This window comes from Anticarsia gemmatalis, chromosome 22 (assembly GCF_050436995.1).
Source record: "Anticarsia gemmatalis isolate Benzon Research Colony breed Stoneville strain chromosome 22, ilAntGemm2 primary, whole genome shotgun sequence".
Taxonomy (NCBI): Eukaryota; Metazoa; Arthropoda; class Insecta; order Lepidoptera; family Erebidae; genus Anticarsia; species Anticarsia gemmatalis.
Genome location: NC_134766.1, coordinates 6,757,772 through 6,779,443, shown reverse-complemented (window position 1 = coordinate 6,779,443; position 21,672 = coordinate 6,757,772). Strand labels below are relative to the sequence as shown.

At 33.6% G+C, this 21,672-nt stretch overlaps 1 protein-coding gene across 2 annotated transcripts in view; it reads left to right on the top strand.

The window, feature by feature from the left end:
• eya (eya transcriptional coactivator and phosphatase 2) overlaps window positions 1-21,672 on the top strand; it is a 50,829-nt gene that overhangs the window by 8,799 nt on the left and 20,358 nt on the right. For both annotated transcript variants that reach the window (XM_076129288.1, XM_076129289.1), the window contains exon 2: window positions 12,825-13,074. In XM_076129288.1, coding sequence (XP_075985403.1) covers window positions 12,997-13,074 — 78 coding nt within the window. In that variant the 5' untranslated portion in view covers window positions 12,825-12,996. The remainder of the gene's footprint in view (window positions 1-12,824; window positions 13,075-21,672) is intronic.

Genomic DNA, 21,672 nt, shown 5'->3' with positions numbered 1-21,672 from the left:
TATTCTAGTAATCTGTTTGATATGAGACGATAATTGGAAGCGTGGTTACACGTTATTAGTCGTCTTATCGGTGCAGGGGAACATGACATTTGAGGAGGTAATTTTATTTCAGGCGCCCGAAGGAATGTGAAGATTACTAAAATTTTTTTTTAAACTCAAGCCACAATCTTGTAGTAGAACAAAATGTTATCGGAATGTATTATTACATTGACTCTTATGTAAGTTAGGAAAAGCAATATTTTTATAACTATTTTATATATTCTAACGTTGCAAATGTTTTTGTGCTCATTCGGAAAAAACAATTTTGTTGAAGTCAAATTAAGACAATTTTAATCAAATTGACTTATTGCTTTTATGCTCTTAGAAACTCAAAAAGTTTAGCCAAAACACAGCAATTTTATTGATAAATGTGTAGCTATTGATCGTTTCCGAGTATTCCGTCCACTCTGGGTGTGCAAGGATAACTATGATTAATCTATGCTTTCTGAACAAAGTTTCTGTTAAAATAACCTATCAGTTATAGTGTATCTGAAGGAGATAAATTTAGTTTGATGTAATACAATTGCATTGTTGTGTGGGATGTCTGAAAGTCATGCAATATTGTTAAACCAAGGTTGATTTCACAACCTGTGTCAACAGTGAATACGCAATAAAGATTATTTAATGCTAGATTTATACCTAGGTTTTCTTCTATTAAAAAGAGTCGCGTTAATATAGTTCTGGGTATTTTAAAATTATTTTTACCGACTCAAAAAATGAGGCTTAGAAGAATGTTGCTAAACCATGTTATTTGTTTTCTTTTAAATATTGATGTCGTTTCATTGCTTCTTTTCGCCTAAAAATTTATTACTCTCATTAAGACGCAAAAAATAAGAATTTATGAATGAGGGAGATTCGTAATACGATTGGTGTATAGATTAGAAATTCAGTTGCTGAATTACTTGGACTACCTTCTTATAAACAAATAACAGGTATTCAAACATAAAATGACAGCGTCGTGAGAAATATCACTAGGTATCAATTTCTACTGACTTTTCCACCGGTTATTTCATAGAAACCAAAACAATTGGAGATCACATATCATAGGAGCCGACATGATTCAAACGCCACAAACCATACAAAGCCATACAAATAGGTATTTGTTGCAAAATAGTGACATCATCGTATCGCGACCACCAGGGTGGCAGGAATCGTAAGCGTTAGGTGTCTCGCCCGATATGGGCTCGGTAATGTAAACATGTCGTGCAACGGTGCAACTCCTAGCAGGTTGTGATGGCCTAGTAGTTAGAGCTGGAAATAATATCAAGATATGCATAATGGTCAAAACCTGGTCGAAACAACTAAGCGCTAACAAGCAAGAATTGATAGAGTCCACCGTCATGTAAGTTTACGGAATTAGATTATTTTATGAGTTTATTTGTTCTTTATGTTTAACAAATCTCTTTAGACAATAATCCTGTCGTAGTTCGATAGGAAACATCTTGGAAATAAAAAAAAATCCTTTGTCGTTTAACTTTATCGTGTGCTAGTCCAAAAACACTTTTGTCTTACGTAGGTGATTGTGATTGATTGTTAAAAGTCTAAACTAAATCATTATTTTACTTGTTTAATCTTCAGAAACCTTGTAAATATTACGCTTATAGATATCTATTCCCATAATTGAAACTTGGACATGAACCACATGTATTATGTATGTATATGTATATTACAACAAATAATATTTCGCTAGAAAATATCAATAAGCAATGCTTTGCAAACATTTGCATAATACTTGTCCTATATGCATATCCTAAGTTGTGAAGACAGGAGTTTGTTGCTGATTGAAATAGCTCTACATACTAATGTACAAAATATTTACTGGTTCTCCTATATTGCACGAAGTATCAGCGCAAACGTCGCAATTTTATGTTGTAGATAAACAACTCTAGATCTCTTCACCGTCATCATTTCTTGAGTAAAAAGGTTTAATGACGTGAAACTATAAAGTGTTTGTTATCTGTGCGTGTGCGTAAAACTAACACTATTCGGAATCAAATAATTTTAAAAGTTGAGAATATGATTTAGAGAAAAACACGTTTATTTTTTCAAAGAATAGCCAAAACTTTCGCATTGATTCAAAATTACTGTCATTACACATAAAATCATGCGTTTTACATTAAATTGCTTGACATTTCGACAAAGGCTACACTGGCTGTGGATGCAATTGAATATACCATTTCTAATTCCCGGTTTCTGAGTACATTTATGGGTAGTTTATCTATTCAATAGTGTTTTTTTTATATGAGTTTAAACGCAATTGAATGGACAAACTACCGCTAAATGTACCTCAGAAACCGGGGGTAAGAGATTCACGAGAAAATCACGCTGATTATTGTCACTTCGCAAATGTCAGCAACAAAAAAGTCACCCGTGTACGAAACCACTTAGATCATACAACAGATTTGCAACAAAGTAGTGCAACATTTGAGTGAGGTTTTATTACGATCTCATGCAGTAAAGGGTTTAAGAGAAAATGGCGACCGTACATGATGTTGGCCTGTTCGTATTATTATATATAAGAAGAGGTTTCATGTAGAAATGTGCTAAAAGGAGCTAGATTCTCGACTAGTCTTTTACTAGGCGTTGTCAATAATAATTTATATGGAAAATTGATCGGCTAACCCTTGTATAATGCATATAGAGGCACCTTGTATGTTCTATCTCTTGAAATAAAGATGTTATGAAAGTTTATTGTAATTATTATAACTTTGATTTATTCGATACCCAAAAATGTTATCGGAAATTTACTTTGCCCGTTTATTTAAAAAACACTATTCTCGATAGTCTTTCGTTCACCGAAAGCTACACCATTATTCTAATTCTATATTAAAGACCGTAGTGCAGGGCTGTAATGCTATTTCTTTTTTAAGACTGGATATATTTGACACATCCAAAAAAAACGATAGATCTGGTTTTTTTGTGATACAGTTTGTAGCCGTCGAAATGTACATAATTACTTATTTATTCTCGTGATTATACTGAAATCGCTATTCAAATCATAGCATTTAAGTTATTTCTAGCATTCCCGCCATGTCTAATTTCAAAAGCCATAGACTAGTAACAATATTGCCAACCTGAGTATAACTGAACGACGTTTAACCTATTATCGCTCGCGCCATTTTGTATCTGTCATATTAAACTTATAAGGAGCCTTGTTACCGATATTCAATTTGTTTGCGCTATTCTATATGGCTCTTTATTGATATTATTTATGAAGTTAGCTGTTTTGCTGTAGAAAATCTTAGGAAAATAACATCTTGTAGTGTGAATACGGGTTTGTTGTTTTCAAAAGTAAAAGTTTTCTTCGAAATTCGACAAGCCACTTTGGTTAATATAGTCAATTAATATCAAAGGAATCCCGATCGTTCAGAAAGATACTATGCCCTTAGCAAAATGTGAAGCCAAAATAAGGTTGCACTGTAGTAAAAAGCTACGGTAATCTTATAAAATGACCAATTTCTTAGTCCAGAATGGATTAAAATCTTTTTAAATCGCAAAAGTTTTAGTCAATCCTAGTCTTTTTAAGGTAAAATAATATCAACTAAACGAAACATTTATCAGAAAATCATTTCCTAATTGCAAATCACGACCTCTAGAATATGAAGATAGGTACTCTATAGTAGCGAAATAGAAAGCTCCACTGAACTGCAGCCGTACTACAAAGCACATTGAAAATAGGTATTATTATACAGAAAGTTTGTATATCTGTATATACGATGGTTCTATTGTCGAAATTCGGCCGGTGCGGATGGGGCGTGCTATGGGCGGAGCGTGCGAGAGAGATGCACAATCGTTAAATCTAAGGATGTTCTGTGTATTAACGGATAGAGATAGAGAATAGCGTGTCGCGTTTTGAGGGTTATGGTTTTATGAATGTACTTTTTTTTAAATATAGGGCTTCCGTTTAAACGATTAAGAATTTGATTTGGAATAGTTTTGGAATATTATTTCTTTTTATTTGTCGATTCTGTAAGTGAGAATATATTTTAATGCATTTTTTACTACGCTTTTAAAATGGTTCGTTGAAAATTCTGTCTTTCGTTTCGTAAAACAATTTGATCAGCATATCTGTAAAAAACGTTGGATACTTAACTTATTAATTGGACATGAAAATAATAGAAAAATATACCGTTATCATTATTATATTGAAATTCTAAACTCTACATAAAATATCTATTATTTACTTCGACAATTAACAACCTACACAAATTGAAAAGCTTTAAAAGTACGTTTAAAATTATAATATTCCGTTTCGATTCGGTTTTCAATTCGAACAAATTAATGGTACCATATAATTCAAAGTTCCGAGAGGCCACGTGAGCAAAGACTATAAAAAAGTAATAAAATACATCTTTATACTTCTTTTATTAGGTGCATAGATAACACAAGTCGACAAAAATTTTTTTTTTTTTGAGCCTGTGTTTTAATGAATATTTTCTAATAATATAAATCAAAAAGAAAACAGGAACAACATTAATAATAAATTAAGTTTGCTTTTGTACTATATATAACGAAACCTAAATATATGAGGTTTTGGCAGATTTTTTGAAGAGCCGTTGCATTTATGATGCAAAACCAGGGGTAACGGGGATGGGGGTGTGAAGTGAGTGTTAGCAGAGTATCATGGCAGTATGCACGTGCGCGTTCTTAAGGAAAAACGTATTTTTTTGCGTCTCGGGGTCTAAAAATGGCATCGAAAAAGTGTAAAATCGACGTGTACTCTTTTTGCTACATTTGTGATGAATTTATTAAAGTGAGAGCCAATACAATTTGTTTATCATCAAATAAGACACTTTGTGAAGCCTATGAAGCTTACTTTAACATGTCAGTACGAAATCAGGATAAAATATGGGCACCTCACTTCTTGTGTAATAACTGCAAAAACACTTTAGAAGGTAAGAAAATACTCCTTATATTAAATGAACATTTATATGCCTATATACATATTTTTTTAAATATAAATTACATGTGTACATCGTTAATTAATGTTATTAATATTTTTTTCAGCCTGGTACTGAGGAGAGAAAAAAAAGATGAAGTTTGCAGTACCACAAATATGGAGAGAGCCTACTGATACGTTAAGTTACTATTTTCACACAAGAAAAACCAAAAGTATACATTTCTAAAAAAAAATTGTATCCTTTTTTGTATTTTGTATTTCTTAATGCCTTATTTCATCATTTTAATTAATAAAAATACATAAATCATAACTTTTTTACTTTTATATATTTATAATTGAATGTGAATGAAGAGCTTTTCCATTAAAATTTAAAATTCGTTCTAAAAGCTACAAAAGCAAACTTTATTAGATAAAAATATTATTTCTTTATTTAGTTAGGTATACGTAATCAAAATCAACGGTACAGAACTCAGACTCAAAATTCGTGTTGACCAATGTAATTAATTACAATTAAAGTATCTATACGTGATATCTGGTTATCGAATCAAAATGTCTGTTTTGCTACGATACTTACCCTACTGCTTCAAGCGTAAAAGTTTGTGACGATGTAGGTATGTTTGTAACTCCAAGCAAAAAGTACTGAATTAAATCCGATGAAATTCATCATTCTGGAGGTTTATAACCTGGTTTGATACTAACTTTTATATAAGAAAATTCTACGTGACTGTATTCGTAGCTAGAAGTTGTTTTTACAGAGTAAAGTATTTAATTGTGTACTTATTTATTTTTAAAAAAGAAAATACTGTGATATTTTTCCAACTTTATAGCTATCTGTTACTGAAATAAAGCCTAATGCCCTAGCAAAGTCGCTTTATAACAATGACGAAGATTAGTAAACGATAAAGCATCATTAAAATCTAATTATCGCATCGTTCACACGTAATCAACATTCTTAATGTTCATGCCACCCTGGTACTTGACATTGACATTCGACAAATCAGTAGCAAACCAATCGACCAATTTGATTGGAAAATTGACCACACAGATGACCACAATTGACCATATCTTTGATTCTATTTTGACCACAATTTAAATATTTAGTACATTCACACGGCATATCGATTTCATTTCAAAGTTTTTAGTCATTTTTTGCTACAGTTTAGTGGGAGTCTGTCAGTCTATTAGTTCTCACTGGAAGGTAGCCGGTTCGGCGCCTAAAATTGACCTTATCGAGTTACTATTGAAGCTTAATTAGAAATAATTTTGAACCTGTTTAGACAATTATACACTTCATCTTGTTGCGACGTAGATTACATGTACCGTGGTTTGGTAATACCGTTTTAAATGGTTTGAAGATAAATCCTGATTTGTAGTGAGTGTGTAATTAGATTGGTGTTGTCAAAATTAATATTTAGGCTTACAGGAGTAATAATAGGAATTGTGCTAAAGTAAAGGTCCAAAATGATTATAGGTCTGCTCCACTAAAAAAATACATGCAATGACCTGAAAAAAAGTACTGGTTTTTCTGTATTTTAAATATTTAAAATACGTAACTTATTCGATACTTTCTGTTTAACTAAACTAGCCTACAATATGATGCAGTGCAATTATTAATAATGATCAATACGTAAGGCAGAAAATGTGGCTAAGCTTACTTAACTGAAAGTAATATAGGTGCTACGCAGCCGACACAGTGTCGCGCCGTACATCAATTTGACGCATGCATCATTGACAATATCGGCTCGCGGCAGACTAAATAATCGCATTGTCGTTGTTGACGACTATTTCTCTTGAAAATCGATACAATACTTCATCCGGTGGTTGCTTAGGGACAAATACAATCTTAATAAAGACTAGCTGACCCGCGCAACTTCGCTTGCGTCTCATACTATTATGAGAGAATGGGTCTTAATTTTCCCCGTTTTTGAAACATTTTTTAATGTTACTCTGCTCCTATTAGTCTTAGTGTGATGATATGTATATCCTAGCCTATAGCCTTTCTCGATAAATGGAATATCTAACACTGAAAGAATTTTTTCAAATCGGACCAGTAGTTCCTGAGATTAGCGTGTTCAAACAAACAAACAAACAAACTCTTCAGCTTTATAATATTAGTATAGATAGGTATACAATTTTATTCTAAAACGCTGTTTAAACGAATTTTATTCTGAAAGTCACAAATACAATAAGATGACTTTTTTACATTGCGTGTTTATGATCTAAGTATACGAGTAATAATAGTGTAAGTATGTAAAATTATCACAAGTATGAATTGAACCTTGAAGTTCTCGACGTTTCGGCGCCGAACTCGAGCATTTTCATTCAAATGCATTGCATGCAATTCCTGAATATTATTATACTACTAGCTGACCCGGCAAACGTTGTTTTGCCATTAAAAAAAAAAAGTGTCACTTAGGGGCATGAAAAAGATGTTGGCCGATTCTCAGACCTACTCAATATGCTCACAAAGTTTCATGAGAATCGGTCAAGCCGTTTCGGAGGAGTACGGTAACGAAAACTGTGACGCGAGAATTTTATATTTTATTTTATTTTTTTTGTGAATCTAAACCATTCTCAGATCCCCTTGAACACAAACAAAAATTATCAAAATTGGTCCAGTCGTTTAAGAGAAGTTCAGTGACATACACACTTACAGAAGAATTATATACATATATAAAGATAATATCCAACGTGAATGAAGCAAAGGAAGCTTGTAAGGATCGTACCAAGTGGCGTTCCTTGGTTTCTCCTCCTATGGGAAAAAACGTGCTTTTATAAGACTAGTTTTGATTTTGAATTGTCAAAAAAATATTATTAAATAGTTAGAACGTGGAAGATGCAATCCCAACCCCGTTCGTCGTTGGGCAGGAGACCTTTGCACAGCAGTGGGACAGTGATGGGAAAAAAAAATTTTTTGTTTTGAAAATTAATATTATACGCAACTAAATCAAACGGTTTTGTATATTCTTTCTTAAGACGTTTGCAATTATGTTTTAGACCGAACTGAAAGGAATAGGTAAACGGCCTCAGTAGTACGAAAGCTTAATATTTCTAATGGAATATTTAGGTAAACAGGTACCTACCTAAGTAATTAATTTAATTTTCCCTTACATTACGTTTTAGCCTAAGTAATTTTCCGGCTATTTAGGTCGAGTACTATCGTAAAATATAATTGTTCTGTTCTTTAATAACTGTTCTAGATTTAAGATACCATTTAACAAGGTTTTAGTAGATAACCAAGAGCTAACGTTTTTGTTCTATCAATAATCTCAGAATCACGTGCGGACATCGATTGTTAAATATTTTTCTGTATTAAAATATCATGTTATATTGAATTGAAATATGATTCATTAATTAATTAAAACAATTATAATTATGTACTACTGTCAATACATGCAAACTTTAAAAAACGCGGAAATAGCAGTGATAGCCGAGTGGTATAAGTTGACACCTCCCACGGAAGTGATCGCAGGTTCGAACCCGAGGCAACACACCAATCTCTTTTCGAAGTTATGTGTGTATTAGAAATAATTATCACATGCTCCAACGGTGAAGGAAAACATCGTGAGGAAACCTTGCATGCCTAAAAAATTGTTTCAAACATTTATTGAGGGCATGCAAAGTCCCCAACCCGCACTTGGCCAGCGTGGTGGACTCAAGGCCTAACCCCTCCCTCATTACGGGAGGAGGCCCTTGCCCAGCAGTGGGACATTAGTGGGTTAAATTTATTTTATTTTTACTACTGTCAATACTAATAATCAATAATTTTATAAGTCTCATCTGTACCGCCGTAAATTCTGTGTTGCCAATTATCATTATTTTAAAAAAGAATACGATTATTGGTTATGCTTTCCAAAATACATGTCGATTTGCATATTTTTGTGGCAGCACTCGGAATTGCACGGTTGCACCGAATAATGACATCTCATTATTATGTTATTTTATGTCTTTAGCAGTCGTCTTAATATACGTTTATATATGAAACATACACATATAAAATCACGCCTTTTCCCCGATAAGGGTAGGCAGAGACCAGAGAACGCCACTTGGTATGATCTTTACAAACTTCCCTTGCTCATTCACATCCATACATCTTGTCATACAGGACCATCAAATCACAAAACACTTAAAAAAAAACAACGTCAACTTTTTAACAATCAAAACATTCAAACTCATTCTTACCTTTCTCATTCGCATTATCGTCACTCGATTGTATTCGAGTCGATTCTTTAGCGATTATAATCGATTAATTTATGCCTAATATAGTAGATGTTATCGATGCGACCGGTTAGTGAACCCTTTAGCCCTTAGACTCGTAGTGAACGTGTCGTGTTTGTGTTTACAATGTTTCAAATGATTATAACGATGGTATAGATTGTTTAAGATTTAGATAGGTTGTCATTGACATGCCTTTTCTAAGTTTTATAAGAGACTAGCGGACCCGACAGACGTTGTCCTGTCTACACGTCTTTAATTTGTAAAAAATAATTAAAACAACATTGTCCAGCGGACAAAATTGTGAATCTAAACCATTCTCAGATCCACTTGAACACACACAAAAAAAATCATCAAAATCGGTCCAGTCGTTTAAGAGAAGTTCAGTGACATACACACTTACAGAAGAATTATATATATAAAGATGTGTGTTTTTTTAAGTATAGAGCTATTACAAATGAGTGTTATTGAAAGGAGTGTTCTTTGCGTTCAAGTAGACCCTCTCTCCTCTCGATGTTTCACTATTGCAAAAAATATTGAACTCTACTTATTTAAATGGACTAGTGGCCTGAGAGCTAGTTAAGAGAAAAACGCCTAGCATTTTTCGCTTTTATATCTACAGAATATCAAAAGACTATGATAAAATCTATGTTGTGCAACAGAATGCCTCAGATTTTTAGGCATACTCATACCATACACAAACTATCTATTATAATTGCCTACCCAAAATTATTATCAATAATCCCCGTTCAGAGCAAAACGATTACAATCTCACTAAATCTGGCTAAACGGACCTCCACTCTTTGGCTGCAATACAAGCAATTGATTTTAATTCGATCATAAACTCGATCAGTAATCGATTCCACTCGGACATGTGGCACCTCGACCACTTCGCTCTTGCCCGTTTTTATACCAATAATGAATATTCATAATGTTCTTTACAAATTTCAATAGTGCTTGGTGGCCAGTACTAAATTGCTTGTTCGGACATTGTTTTTTTTTTGACAGATGTCAAAATTATAAACTAATCTTACCCCCGGTTTCTGAGGTACATGTAGCAGTAGTTTATCTATTTAATAGCGTTTAAACTCGTATAAAAGACGCTCATGTAATAACGCCTTCTTCCTATAGCGGTAGGCAGAGACCAAAGAATGCAACTTGGTACGATCTTTACAAAACATCCATTGCCTCATTCACATCCAAACATCTTGTTATACAGGACCGCATAATAAGTCGTACAGAATTTTTCCTCCTATGTCTATATACAGCGTGTTTTTTTTTCTTATTTTATTTTAACTTGTTTGTTAACAAAACACGTTCATATAAAAGTTATGTCCCTTCTCCCAATTAAGGTGATTAAACCAAAGTTAATAACGACAGTAGCCACTGGCCACTGTCTAATATTTTTAGGCAGGATACATTAATTTTTAATTTACGACCCCAGCTACTGGGCCCTACCCCACGCGGGCTTAGCGCGAAGGAATTGTCTCACATTCTCGTTAACCTCTCCTAGGTCATAATGTCAATAATAAAAACCATTTTGATAGCCTATAAAATTCTATGGACTCCTCCATCTTTAAAATCTCCAATAATTCTGAGTTACAAGCTTAACTTCCAACTGGCTGGAAAGAAAAAGTTCAAAAATCAACTTTATTCATTCGAAATACAAATGTGAAAAGATTTTTTGGTAGTCACGTGCTATGATTTCTGCCAACATTACTATTGCTGTTTTGGTAATGAAAATTGAACTTTAATACGTCGTGTTAAGAGAGAGATGGATGTTAAATGTATTTTGGCAGAAGAATTAAAAGCAGTTTGACGTTTCCGTAGAAGCGTTTACCACCCGTTGTGAAGGAGGCAAAGGCCACGAGAGTGGGTTGCCAACATCGTCCATTAAACTTAGGACATAACGTGTCGCTTCGATTATAATATCCTATTTAATAGTCAATTAAATACATCGATGTCATTTCGAATTAAAAATATTGATACTTAAGTTACTAATTCCTGAATGTTAGATTGGTCACTTTTATTTTTAGTTTGTGATACAAGTGGTAATTTATCTACTAGTATACATTACAACGGTAAAGAATCTTCACTAAAACATGAAACAAACGTAGTAAATTTCATTTACAATCATTAATAGACAGTATTTTATTAAGTTTAGCTACATTCGAAGGTGTCTATATCTAAAACTCTTACTCTCAGCTCAAGACAAGCATAACAAGAAATACGCAAACAATAAACTTCGAATATAAACGCTCATTACGTCAAAATCAAAGACAACAACACAGTAATCACAATTTTAATGCACCAAAGACAATATTTAGTTTATATTTTATGATTATGTTGGCCACCCTGGCGTTCCGTTTCACGCAGCGTCGCTATGCTACTGTTCACCCCCTGTTGTTAAGAACACACTGTTTTAAAAATATTTTATTTTTACGCTAATGACCGCCCGCGACTTGTCCCGTATTTAATCGTTTTATGTTAAGCATTTATTAATATTGATAGGCATCAGGTCGTTTGTTATAAATTGATGTGATGGAGACGAATTTATGATGTTTGTGGAAGATATCAAATGTATTTATTAGACAGGTACATTGCCGTGTAATCGCTGTCTGTGTAGATTTTCATTGCAATAAGAAGATTATGTTATGTCTGGTTGAAATACTTGTACTGTTAAGTAAGTATTCTGTGGAATAAGGAAATAGTCTCGCTACTTACTGGTCTTACAAACTTTGTAGTTGGTGTAAAAATTACTACTTTAGAACTAGGAACTTTGTATGCTAATTAAGAAAAGAAGTTATTATAGATGTCGATGTAATTAAATTGATACAAAGACATTGGATGAATATTTACATAGTTCCTTATAATGGGAAGTAAGGAAAGGAGCTTTTGACCTACTAAAAACTTGTTATTTTACCAATATTAATGTAAGTTTTCCTGTTTATCAATTAGAAAATTGTTACAGAGATTTCGGTCATGTTACCAAATTCTGTCTCTGAACTCTACTTATTGTAAATTTGACTAGTCATAATGATTACTGAAATGTCCTTACTTAGGTAAGCTACAGTTATGTCTCTCCGGCAAAACTAACAAACGTTCAAACGTCTATACAATCGCTAAAACAAAGTACCTACCCTTTAACTAGTTTTTGTAACGATAGTAGCTAACGCGCGGTCATTCTAATTATAGAACCTAATTAAAATACTTGATCAAACGAAACAAAAAGCTTCGTACCATACTGTATCTATTCACTCGAACAGAAGCCACAGATTATCAACCAATACAGATGAGGTTCAACAAAAAAGGTTCCTTCACAATTATGTCAAACTCAATTTGACAACTTGATGAACATAGCCGATCGGCATTTGACGTATCGTCGTGGGTGGTCCGTCCGGCATGCGTGGATATTTTTTTATTGTTTTTAAATATTATTTTTATTTCGACCACCGTAGGGCGATGACTAAGCTCTCAATAACTAGCCACCGGCGAAGCGTTATAATCGTTCTGACTTTTTGGCGTACCGACCTTCGTTGATGAGTTTACAATGTCGTTACTGATAACGTAGACCTCTTTTAAATAATAACGTTACGCCCATTTAACACTATGCCTATGCTACAAAGTCATTAAAAAAACAACTATCTTCAAAACTAAATCTCGTTCATAGGTTAACCAAGCAATGGATTGTGGAATACTAAACAAAAACCTTCACCAAACAAAAGACACTGTGTGCCGTTCAAAAACAAAACGATAAGCGCAAAATGACAGCACAAAAACTATTTCCCGCCAAAAGAACTGTCAAAGTGACATTGTGTGTGACATTACCGCGAGGGTAGAGGATGGTGACCCTGATGCCGTGTAGCTACCTCGGCGGGGGCGCCTCCCCGCGCTGCAGCTTGGACCACGCCGAGCCAAAGGTCAGATGCATTCTGATACTCTCAAACGTACGAGCTGTGAGAATTTCCATTTTAGAATAATAGATGGCGCCACTTTGACCCTGCGTCTAGATAATTGTCTGTGGCTTTCTAAAAACCTCGCAAACGCATGGAAATTCTCATTTGTAAACGCATTAACTCAGTATTGGGTTTTATCAGCTCATGCGACTTGAAAATCGTTGATCACGAAATGCACTTTTTTGTTCGCTCGCACACACATGCACTTTCTGTAGTAAATGTTCTTATTAGTTCTAAGCTTATGATTTATGCACGGTATGGCCTAATATGATTAATGTTTGCATGATACCCTGAAATCCTGATTAACTGCACCCAATCTTAAGTTTATCATCTTTATTTGATCGCACCTATTTTAAATAGCCATTATCCTGTTTCACAACTCGAATTTTGTAAGTATATCGGTAAGTATAACAAAATGTTCGCGTCTTAACACGACATCGAACATTTTTATTTTTCACGAAAAAGTAACATGTGACAACGAGCTTTATGGAAGACACCGCCATGATTAATTAACGCGCGCGTTATCTGTCCATGGTAACTAAAACCAAATTTTATTGTTCTCATTGTACAAAACTGTTTATGTTTTCATGGTAAGGCATGGTGAGGCGTCAGATCTCATGTTACCCATTCATGGTGACCATTAAAAAGTCGTAATACATTGGTTCTTACCTACGGGACAGAGCGTCGTTAGCCACTTGATACCAGGCTATCATAACTTCGAGCCGGTGTTCGCTTACACGATGGTTGATCGTTTAATTTTGGAATGCAAGAGATTAGCGCGTAACAATACCTAATTGCGCGGATGATTAGGTTGTAATGTGAAAATGATTTCGCTGTAAGTTATAACAAACTATACGATACGCCTAGAAAAGTTATTCATTAAATATTTTTTTCTAGTAAAACTTTGACAGAGGCATTTAATAAAATTGAACGGAATCCAACCTGTTGACCTTTGCCTCTAAAAATTAAAAACGTATTCTTTAAAGACATCAATAACTCTTCAAAAATGACCATTCACTACAGTTCATTGAACCATAATAATAATATATGTATGCAAGAATAGCTTCAACAAATCATTAAAATTAATAGAGATATTAATTTAAATCAATGGTACATTTTTAACGTATCTCACGCACGATACATAAAATACTATAACAAAGAAACAAATAGAAGGCAAAGACAACAAACATAAAGCCACCCAGAGATAACAGCAATAAAAACAAATTTGTCCAAGTTGATAGTTGAACACGGTGCGATTTATCGACCGAGATGTCTTTCTCGATACAACTTGTAAGTTCCCGCGTTAAATCGATTGGGCTTAACTCCATTTTGTTTATGTAATCCAAAACAGACTGTCCTTTGACACTGTTGGGAATTGAGAACGTGCCGGACAAAAAATACGTCGAATTTTTTGACGGAAAAAAAATATGATTAAAATTTTATCTTTTTGCAACAATCTTCACATTCCACAATACTCATTACCATATCTTACTGGCTTCTGCGAATTGAGTTTCGGAAATCAATAATTGCTTCATTTACTTTCATAATAAGAAACTCTATTTTATTATACATACTTACATATTATTAGTTCTTCTAACCTCAGCTAACACATAAAAAAAACTTTGTTATTCATAGACAACAACATTCATTCATTCTAAACTCAAATTAATTACACATTCGTCATCAAATTAATGACATGACAAACGCATTCCAAATTCAAACACGGGCTTACAGGCACAAAACAAATGACACCATAAAAACAATGAACCACACATCGTTCTAAATATAAATCACTATTAAAATTGACATTTCACGCGCCGAGTCAAAAAACTTTCTTAACTTATTAATAATCGGCAATATCACATGTTATTATCAGAGATAAAACATAAAATTGGTTGACAATAAATTGGATGGTTTATTCGTTTGGATGCGGGAGCGAGGCGGGGTCCCCATCGTAAATATGCAGCGAGATAAAACAATAAACGAATTACGTTTAAATAAAGAAGCGTTTTGTCCTGATGCTTGTTTAGGATATAGGGTGTTACTTAATTTGAAGTTTTATTAATGTATTTCGTGTTTTCCGTGACAAATTGCGGTCCTTCTTATCTTAATATCGTAAAATATTTCGGCATCTCAAATATTTTGTAAAAATGCTGATATCATTTATTATTTTTAAACCTTGCTTGCGAATAGTAAGAAAAACCTGTTAATAAAAAAAACTAACCTCTTCCTAAAGAACCAAAGTTAAAATTTGAAGACTACATTAAGGTTTGTCATCAAAGATCATTAGCGACAGACCTGAATACGCTCAATTTGTTCCTATTAGGGTCGCAGATTTCTAGCAAAACAAATTGATACAGAATGGCTTTGATATTAGTCGCCTCGAAACCTAAACAAAATAACAAATCTCAACCAATCATCAAGATTTAAACCTTAGAAAAAGTTTTAAAGACTGTCCAAAACATCCTTAATCCAATTACAAGAAATAAACCAGCCTGTATGTAAGGGCCGGTCCAAGCGCGTTGTCGCCGCGTAAAACGTATAAATTAGCCGCGCTATCGCGACATCGGGCGGCCTCACACCTCGAGTGGAATGCGCCCGGTGATTTACGCCCTTTCTCACACGATACCTCCTCGGGACCCATGCTCTCCTGGTGGCTGCGATGTTAATGAGTGCTCGGTTTCATCATTTTTGGGTAAGCAGGGTGTTGGGTATCGGAAAATGGTGTTTTCGTAGAAATAATATCAAATCGTTTTGTATGGAATCTTTGATATGGAAGATTTTTTGATCAATATTATGTGACTTCGATCAAAAAGTAAAAAAAAAAGTGAAACCGAAATATATAAGTATCTGCATTTACGAATAAATTTGATTTCAATTGATTGTCTTGAAATACATACATACATAAATAATATCACGCTTTTTTCCTATTAGGGTAGGCAGAGATCAAAAACGTTGCTTGGTAGGATGCGATCTTACCTACTATGTCTTAAAAATTTTAACACTTAAGTATTTGCATAAAATGTGAAAGTTACAAAATCAGGCGTTCCTACTAAGACAGACTAAAAACAAAATCAATGGCAGTTTTCAGCAACGAAACTGAAATTTGCCAAATGTTTCTAATTGCTACTGCAAAATGTTAGTTAAGTTATTTATAATTAAAATAAATGATTGAATATCATAAACAAAAACTTAACGAACAGTCCTTCACAAGGTACCTGCTAAATAGTACTAAATATGTTTGGGACCGTAGAGGCGTGAACAGTCCCACAAATAAACCACATTGACAGAAACAACTGTGTCAATCATTTATCTTTTCTTTTATTACAAAAAAACTAGGTTGAAAGTTCTTTGTGAACATGACAAGGCGTTGAAGACTTTTTCTGTTTGATAGAATTGGAGTGAACATGAATGATTTATAGTAAAAGGTAGAAAAAATAGTAAGGGACATTTATTTTAATATTACTAGTCGAAATAATGCAACTTAAAAAATTCAGCTTAAAGCCAAGATCGCCACTAGGTTAATAAATAAAAAAGATTAGCTATTTAGCGTCCTATAAATTTATTTCCCAACAAGATCTTTTTTCCTAATTGAATCTAAATTATTTAGTTAGCAGGTAATTATTTTGTGAGAAATATTACGTAAAATAGTTCCTATGTACTCCATAATCGTTTCGGCTGATCACATCAACACGAACACAAAACGCACTTCCTTGGATTTTATTCCCGGTTATAACAATTCACAAAATCTGCTTCAATCAAAATAAATCCACACAGTTCAACTAAGACTAAGACTAAGCACACAGTTTTAAATAAATTACTCCAGATTACTATACAAATACAACACTTTATAGAAAGTAAGTAAAAGCTAAGCCTAGATTTCCCTATAAAACGGGTCTCTTGCTCCAAATGTCTCCCACTAATAAGCGTAGTACAAACATTCAATATATCAAAAGTAACTAGCTACAGAATACAGAACCACTGATGTAAGATAACAAGAACGTTATAAATAATAAAACTCTTAAACGTCGCCTCACTGATCAAGATTAACTTAACAACGTGAATAAAAACTTAACCTGCATGTTAGGTGATGTGTGTAGTTGTCAGCCGTTTGAGAAGCTATGATATTGATTTGAAAAAGAAAAATATTTGTCGAAAAGAAATTATTTAAAAGTTAATGACATACTCCGTGAAAAAGACTGTAGAAAAAGTAAATTAAGTTTGATGTAAGCAAATATGAAAAATATTATATTTTAGTGTTATGTACCACCTATGTACGTTTTTAAATACGAGCCAGTTACATAATAATATTATATTAACATATTTTTTTGTTAAAAATGGAAAAAGCTTATACTTAACGTAATATTAAAATCCTTCGTTTTTCCATGGTCATGCAAAACCCCATTAAAATTTCAATATAACACCCTTTCACGCAATTATCTTATAATATCTCGTTCGCATAATAACAACATGCAAAAAAAATACTTAGAGCACTCGAAAACTGACAAAATAAAATCTTAAGTGGAAAGAAAACATGTAGCCGATAATAGTCAGTGTCACCCTACTGGTAGAAGATTGGGCGCCATCCCGTCTATATGATATACGGACATTTGGTCCGGCGCTGTGGAATACGTGGTGACGATCGAAATGCCTTCACGTTGCTCCTACCATGTCATGATACCCTGGTACTTGTACGTGAATATATTAAAAAGAGCTTTGAAATAATTGTTACAGATAGGGGTTGATTCGAATAGAAAATTTGCTTTTTTTTAACAGGCAGGTTGTGTATCAACTGCTGATCATGAGGGGTTTGCTTCCCGGCTCGGGTAAGGTCGGCTTGGCAAAATTTTGTTTCCTAGGATTTTTCTCACTAGAAGCCGGGAGCTTGTTACCGTGCCCGATATATGGCTATATAAGCCTTATTTCGTGGGTGTATTTCATACACCTAAGGGTATACTAGGGTCGATCGATTTTTTTTTGCTTCCTTATAAACCCTACTTACTACCTCGGGGTAAAATAATCATATCAATAGTCCAAGTAATTTGGTAAATACATTCACTTGAATAGGAGCTGTCGCAGAGAAAACATCTACATCAAAACATCAACAAAAAATGTAAAAAAACTACATTAGAGCAGTCAGCCAATGCCCACGACTGAAAAAAAATCTACTAAAGAAGTACATTGCGCCTTGTTGTTGTCATCAGGGGACTTTGTTTTTCTAATTCCCATAGTTACACGTCGGAGAAAAGAGTTCTAGATTGGAAGAACTTCAATTGAAGATGAACATCGCGAAAAACGCCTTCCACCCTTATTGAAGATAACGTCAAAAAAGTTGAAGATTTTGTGATAGCAGATCAAAGAATGACCATCAAATATGTAGCTTAGATCATAGGCATTTCATATAGTAGCATTTTAAGGGTCTCCTCTAAGAAGGTCCTCATGAAAAACGTTTCCGCGCGTTAGGTACCGAAAATGTTAAACGGCGAACGAAAGCGAAAACGTGTCGACATTTCGCGGGTGAATCTTGGAAAGTTCCAAACGGATTAAGGACTTTTTTTGTCACGTTATTTGACAATAGACTAGTCGAAAACCCACCATTTTGATCCCAAATTAAAAACAACTATCCATGACTTGGAAAAGAGCCTTCTCACCAACAAAGGAGAAATTGAAGGTGTCAAGGTCGACATTTGATTCCCGCGTTTTTTTTTTTCAAAACACTGAAAGAATCACTTCAGTAAAATAATTGAAAAAGAGAGCCATTATAATAGGCTTTTATAACAAATACCAAACACGAAGATTACGGGAAGCTCTCATTAAAAAAAAAACACCGGAAAGTGTGAGCTGGATTGCTGTTTCACCAAGACCAGCTCTGACAGGTCGCAGTTGCGGTGGCTGCCATTCTAGAAATGGCTTTTAGATTGTTTGATCACCCATTCTATTTGCTAAATCCATCTCTTAGCTACTCTTATCAATTGCAATTTCTTAAAAAACACTTCATAGGCAAGAAATTTGGCGACGATAGCGAAGTGACTAGTGATTTTGGGGCATTTTGAAAGATTTCTATGGGAATATTGGGATTAGAAAAGAGATCGATTAATTTTATTCACTTGTTATGAGACTATGTAAAAAATGAAATCATTATTTTTACTGTAATCATCGTGTATCACCTTCGTTATCATTACTTTTGGATCAACCTTTGTATATAACATGCATACCTTTGTGTATGATGATGATCATGATGATGACCTTTGTGTGTAAAAGGTGTGATGTTATGAATGTAAAAAAAAATACTAAATATCACATAGTTCAGTTACCAATATGGCACTTATGGTTAACATTCACCAATGGTTCGGATATTTTTTACAAATCATTCATAAGTTACTCTTACCCATAGCCAGTTGCGCTCACCGGTCGGTAAACGAACTGTAGGTTAAACAAACCTTAACGCGGTCATTACATGGATGGGTTATTGCATAGTTGTATTTGAACTGGGCGTCTCCGTGCTTCGGAGGGCACGTTAAATCGTTCCCGGTTGTTATCAATTAAAATAACAGTCATTAAGCCACGTCAAAGGCCTTAGGGCAGCTTGAAAAACTTTGACACTAGGTTGACCACTAACCATACCTACGATAAGAAGAAGAATTATCTGCTAAAATCCCCTTTTTATAGCCATAGTTCTTTATCAAAAATTCCTCTTAGAAATTACTTTGTTTCTGGACATCGACAATATCAACTTAAATGTTTAATAGTAATTGAATTAAAAGTTCAACAGAATACACGCACGGGCGTACTAAAATGGCTACCTATTTTCAAATCTAGGCAACCAAAGTCAATGACAGACATAACATCTAAAGATCGGCTAGATAACAATCAATTTTGTCTAGCTATCTTTATTAGTTGATAAAAAACAGGCCATTTAAATTGTTTTCCTCTATAAATAGCTTATTATAACCACCATTAGTTTTAGAAACTTATCGAGATATCTATTAGATAAGGATATCGATTTAAGAAATATTTAGCTAAGAATTTACACGCATCCGTTTTAGTAAATACTGCTTTAGTTTTGTCTCTAACTATTTTCTTTTCCTGTCTGGTTTTCCTGAGGGCTGACAACTATTTGGTCTATAGGCAATTCTATCATCAAATACTGTTTAATCCTTAAATAATTGTTTATTTTTTTATTTTAATATCAAAGTAAAACGAAGCTTCGAAATCACAATTTCTCATCTCTTTTAGCTAATTGCACTAAATGGTCGGTAAACGATTGGATAAGTAACCCTTGGCGCATCATGTTATATATGGGTATTTGAACTGCGCTTTGAAACGTGCTTTGCCGAGCACGGAAAAACGTTGTCCCGGTTGTTGTCTATTAAGATTACAGTCGTAAAGTCATGTCAAAAGCCTTCAGGCAGCTTATAAAATTAGACACTAGGTTGACCACTAACTATAAGTAAGAAGACTGCAAAATAATCACCATCTGATTTATTACTGCGGCTATCTCTAAATTTAGTTGGTCATTAAACATATTCGGCCGTAAAATGATTAAATCAATAGCTAACATAAGAATTTCTGAATCATCTCTACACCATTCTGAACTTGCTTATGTCATCGTGTTATTAAAAAAATCAACATTTATACATAAACTTATGGCCGGCTACCATTTTAACTAGTCATCTTAATTGACGTGAGACTTAAAAATTCAGATTACGAAATCATGGCTTTATCAGTAAAGATAATATTTATCGATTTAAAATGTCAATTTTAAATTGTGCAACCATCTGACCTCCGTTCAAAGATTTCAAAGATAGATACCCAGGAACGTGGAAACATTAAAATTAAAAATAATACTGACCATAGACTGCATTTTTTCCAGCCACAAAGGTTGGTAATAAAATGTAACCTGTTTCGGTTTGAGATGTAACGGTCGTTTGTCAGTGCCATATATTTTTTTAAATCGGCCATGTTGTTTTAAATACCAAATAATTAAATACAAATTAGTATGTTGTTATTTACATAAAACAATTAAATTGTACAATCGTTTTATTGCCCGTGAATAATGAAGTAGATGTTCGGACATCTATAAAACTATACGATTATGATCTTGTTACGCAGATGCATAGAGTATGACAATATATTTTACAAAAATAAAAAAAACAAATGTTGTTTACGGATACATACATTTTTGATTAAATTATTCTCTATCTATTTTGAGCTTATCTTTCATCTTTATATATAATATTTTGCTATTTATAATTTCATGGCTAGATGTCTGGGTATTTTTGAAATCTCATTCATAGATAAAAAATATTTTGAGCTTTGAGATTTTAATAAATATGTATATGTATACACGTGTATATTAGCTTACACGTGCCACAAACAATTTTGTAAGATAATCATCTATTATTCTGTAGCACACACATTATATTGTAACTTCCATGCCTTTCATCAATTTCTCTATAATCCTTTGCAAATATTTATTATTTCGTAGACAACACAATAATTTACTCCAGAAGTTACATACTTACTTAGAAAATAGTTTTTTTTACATTTAATTGATCATCC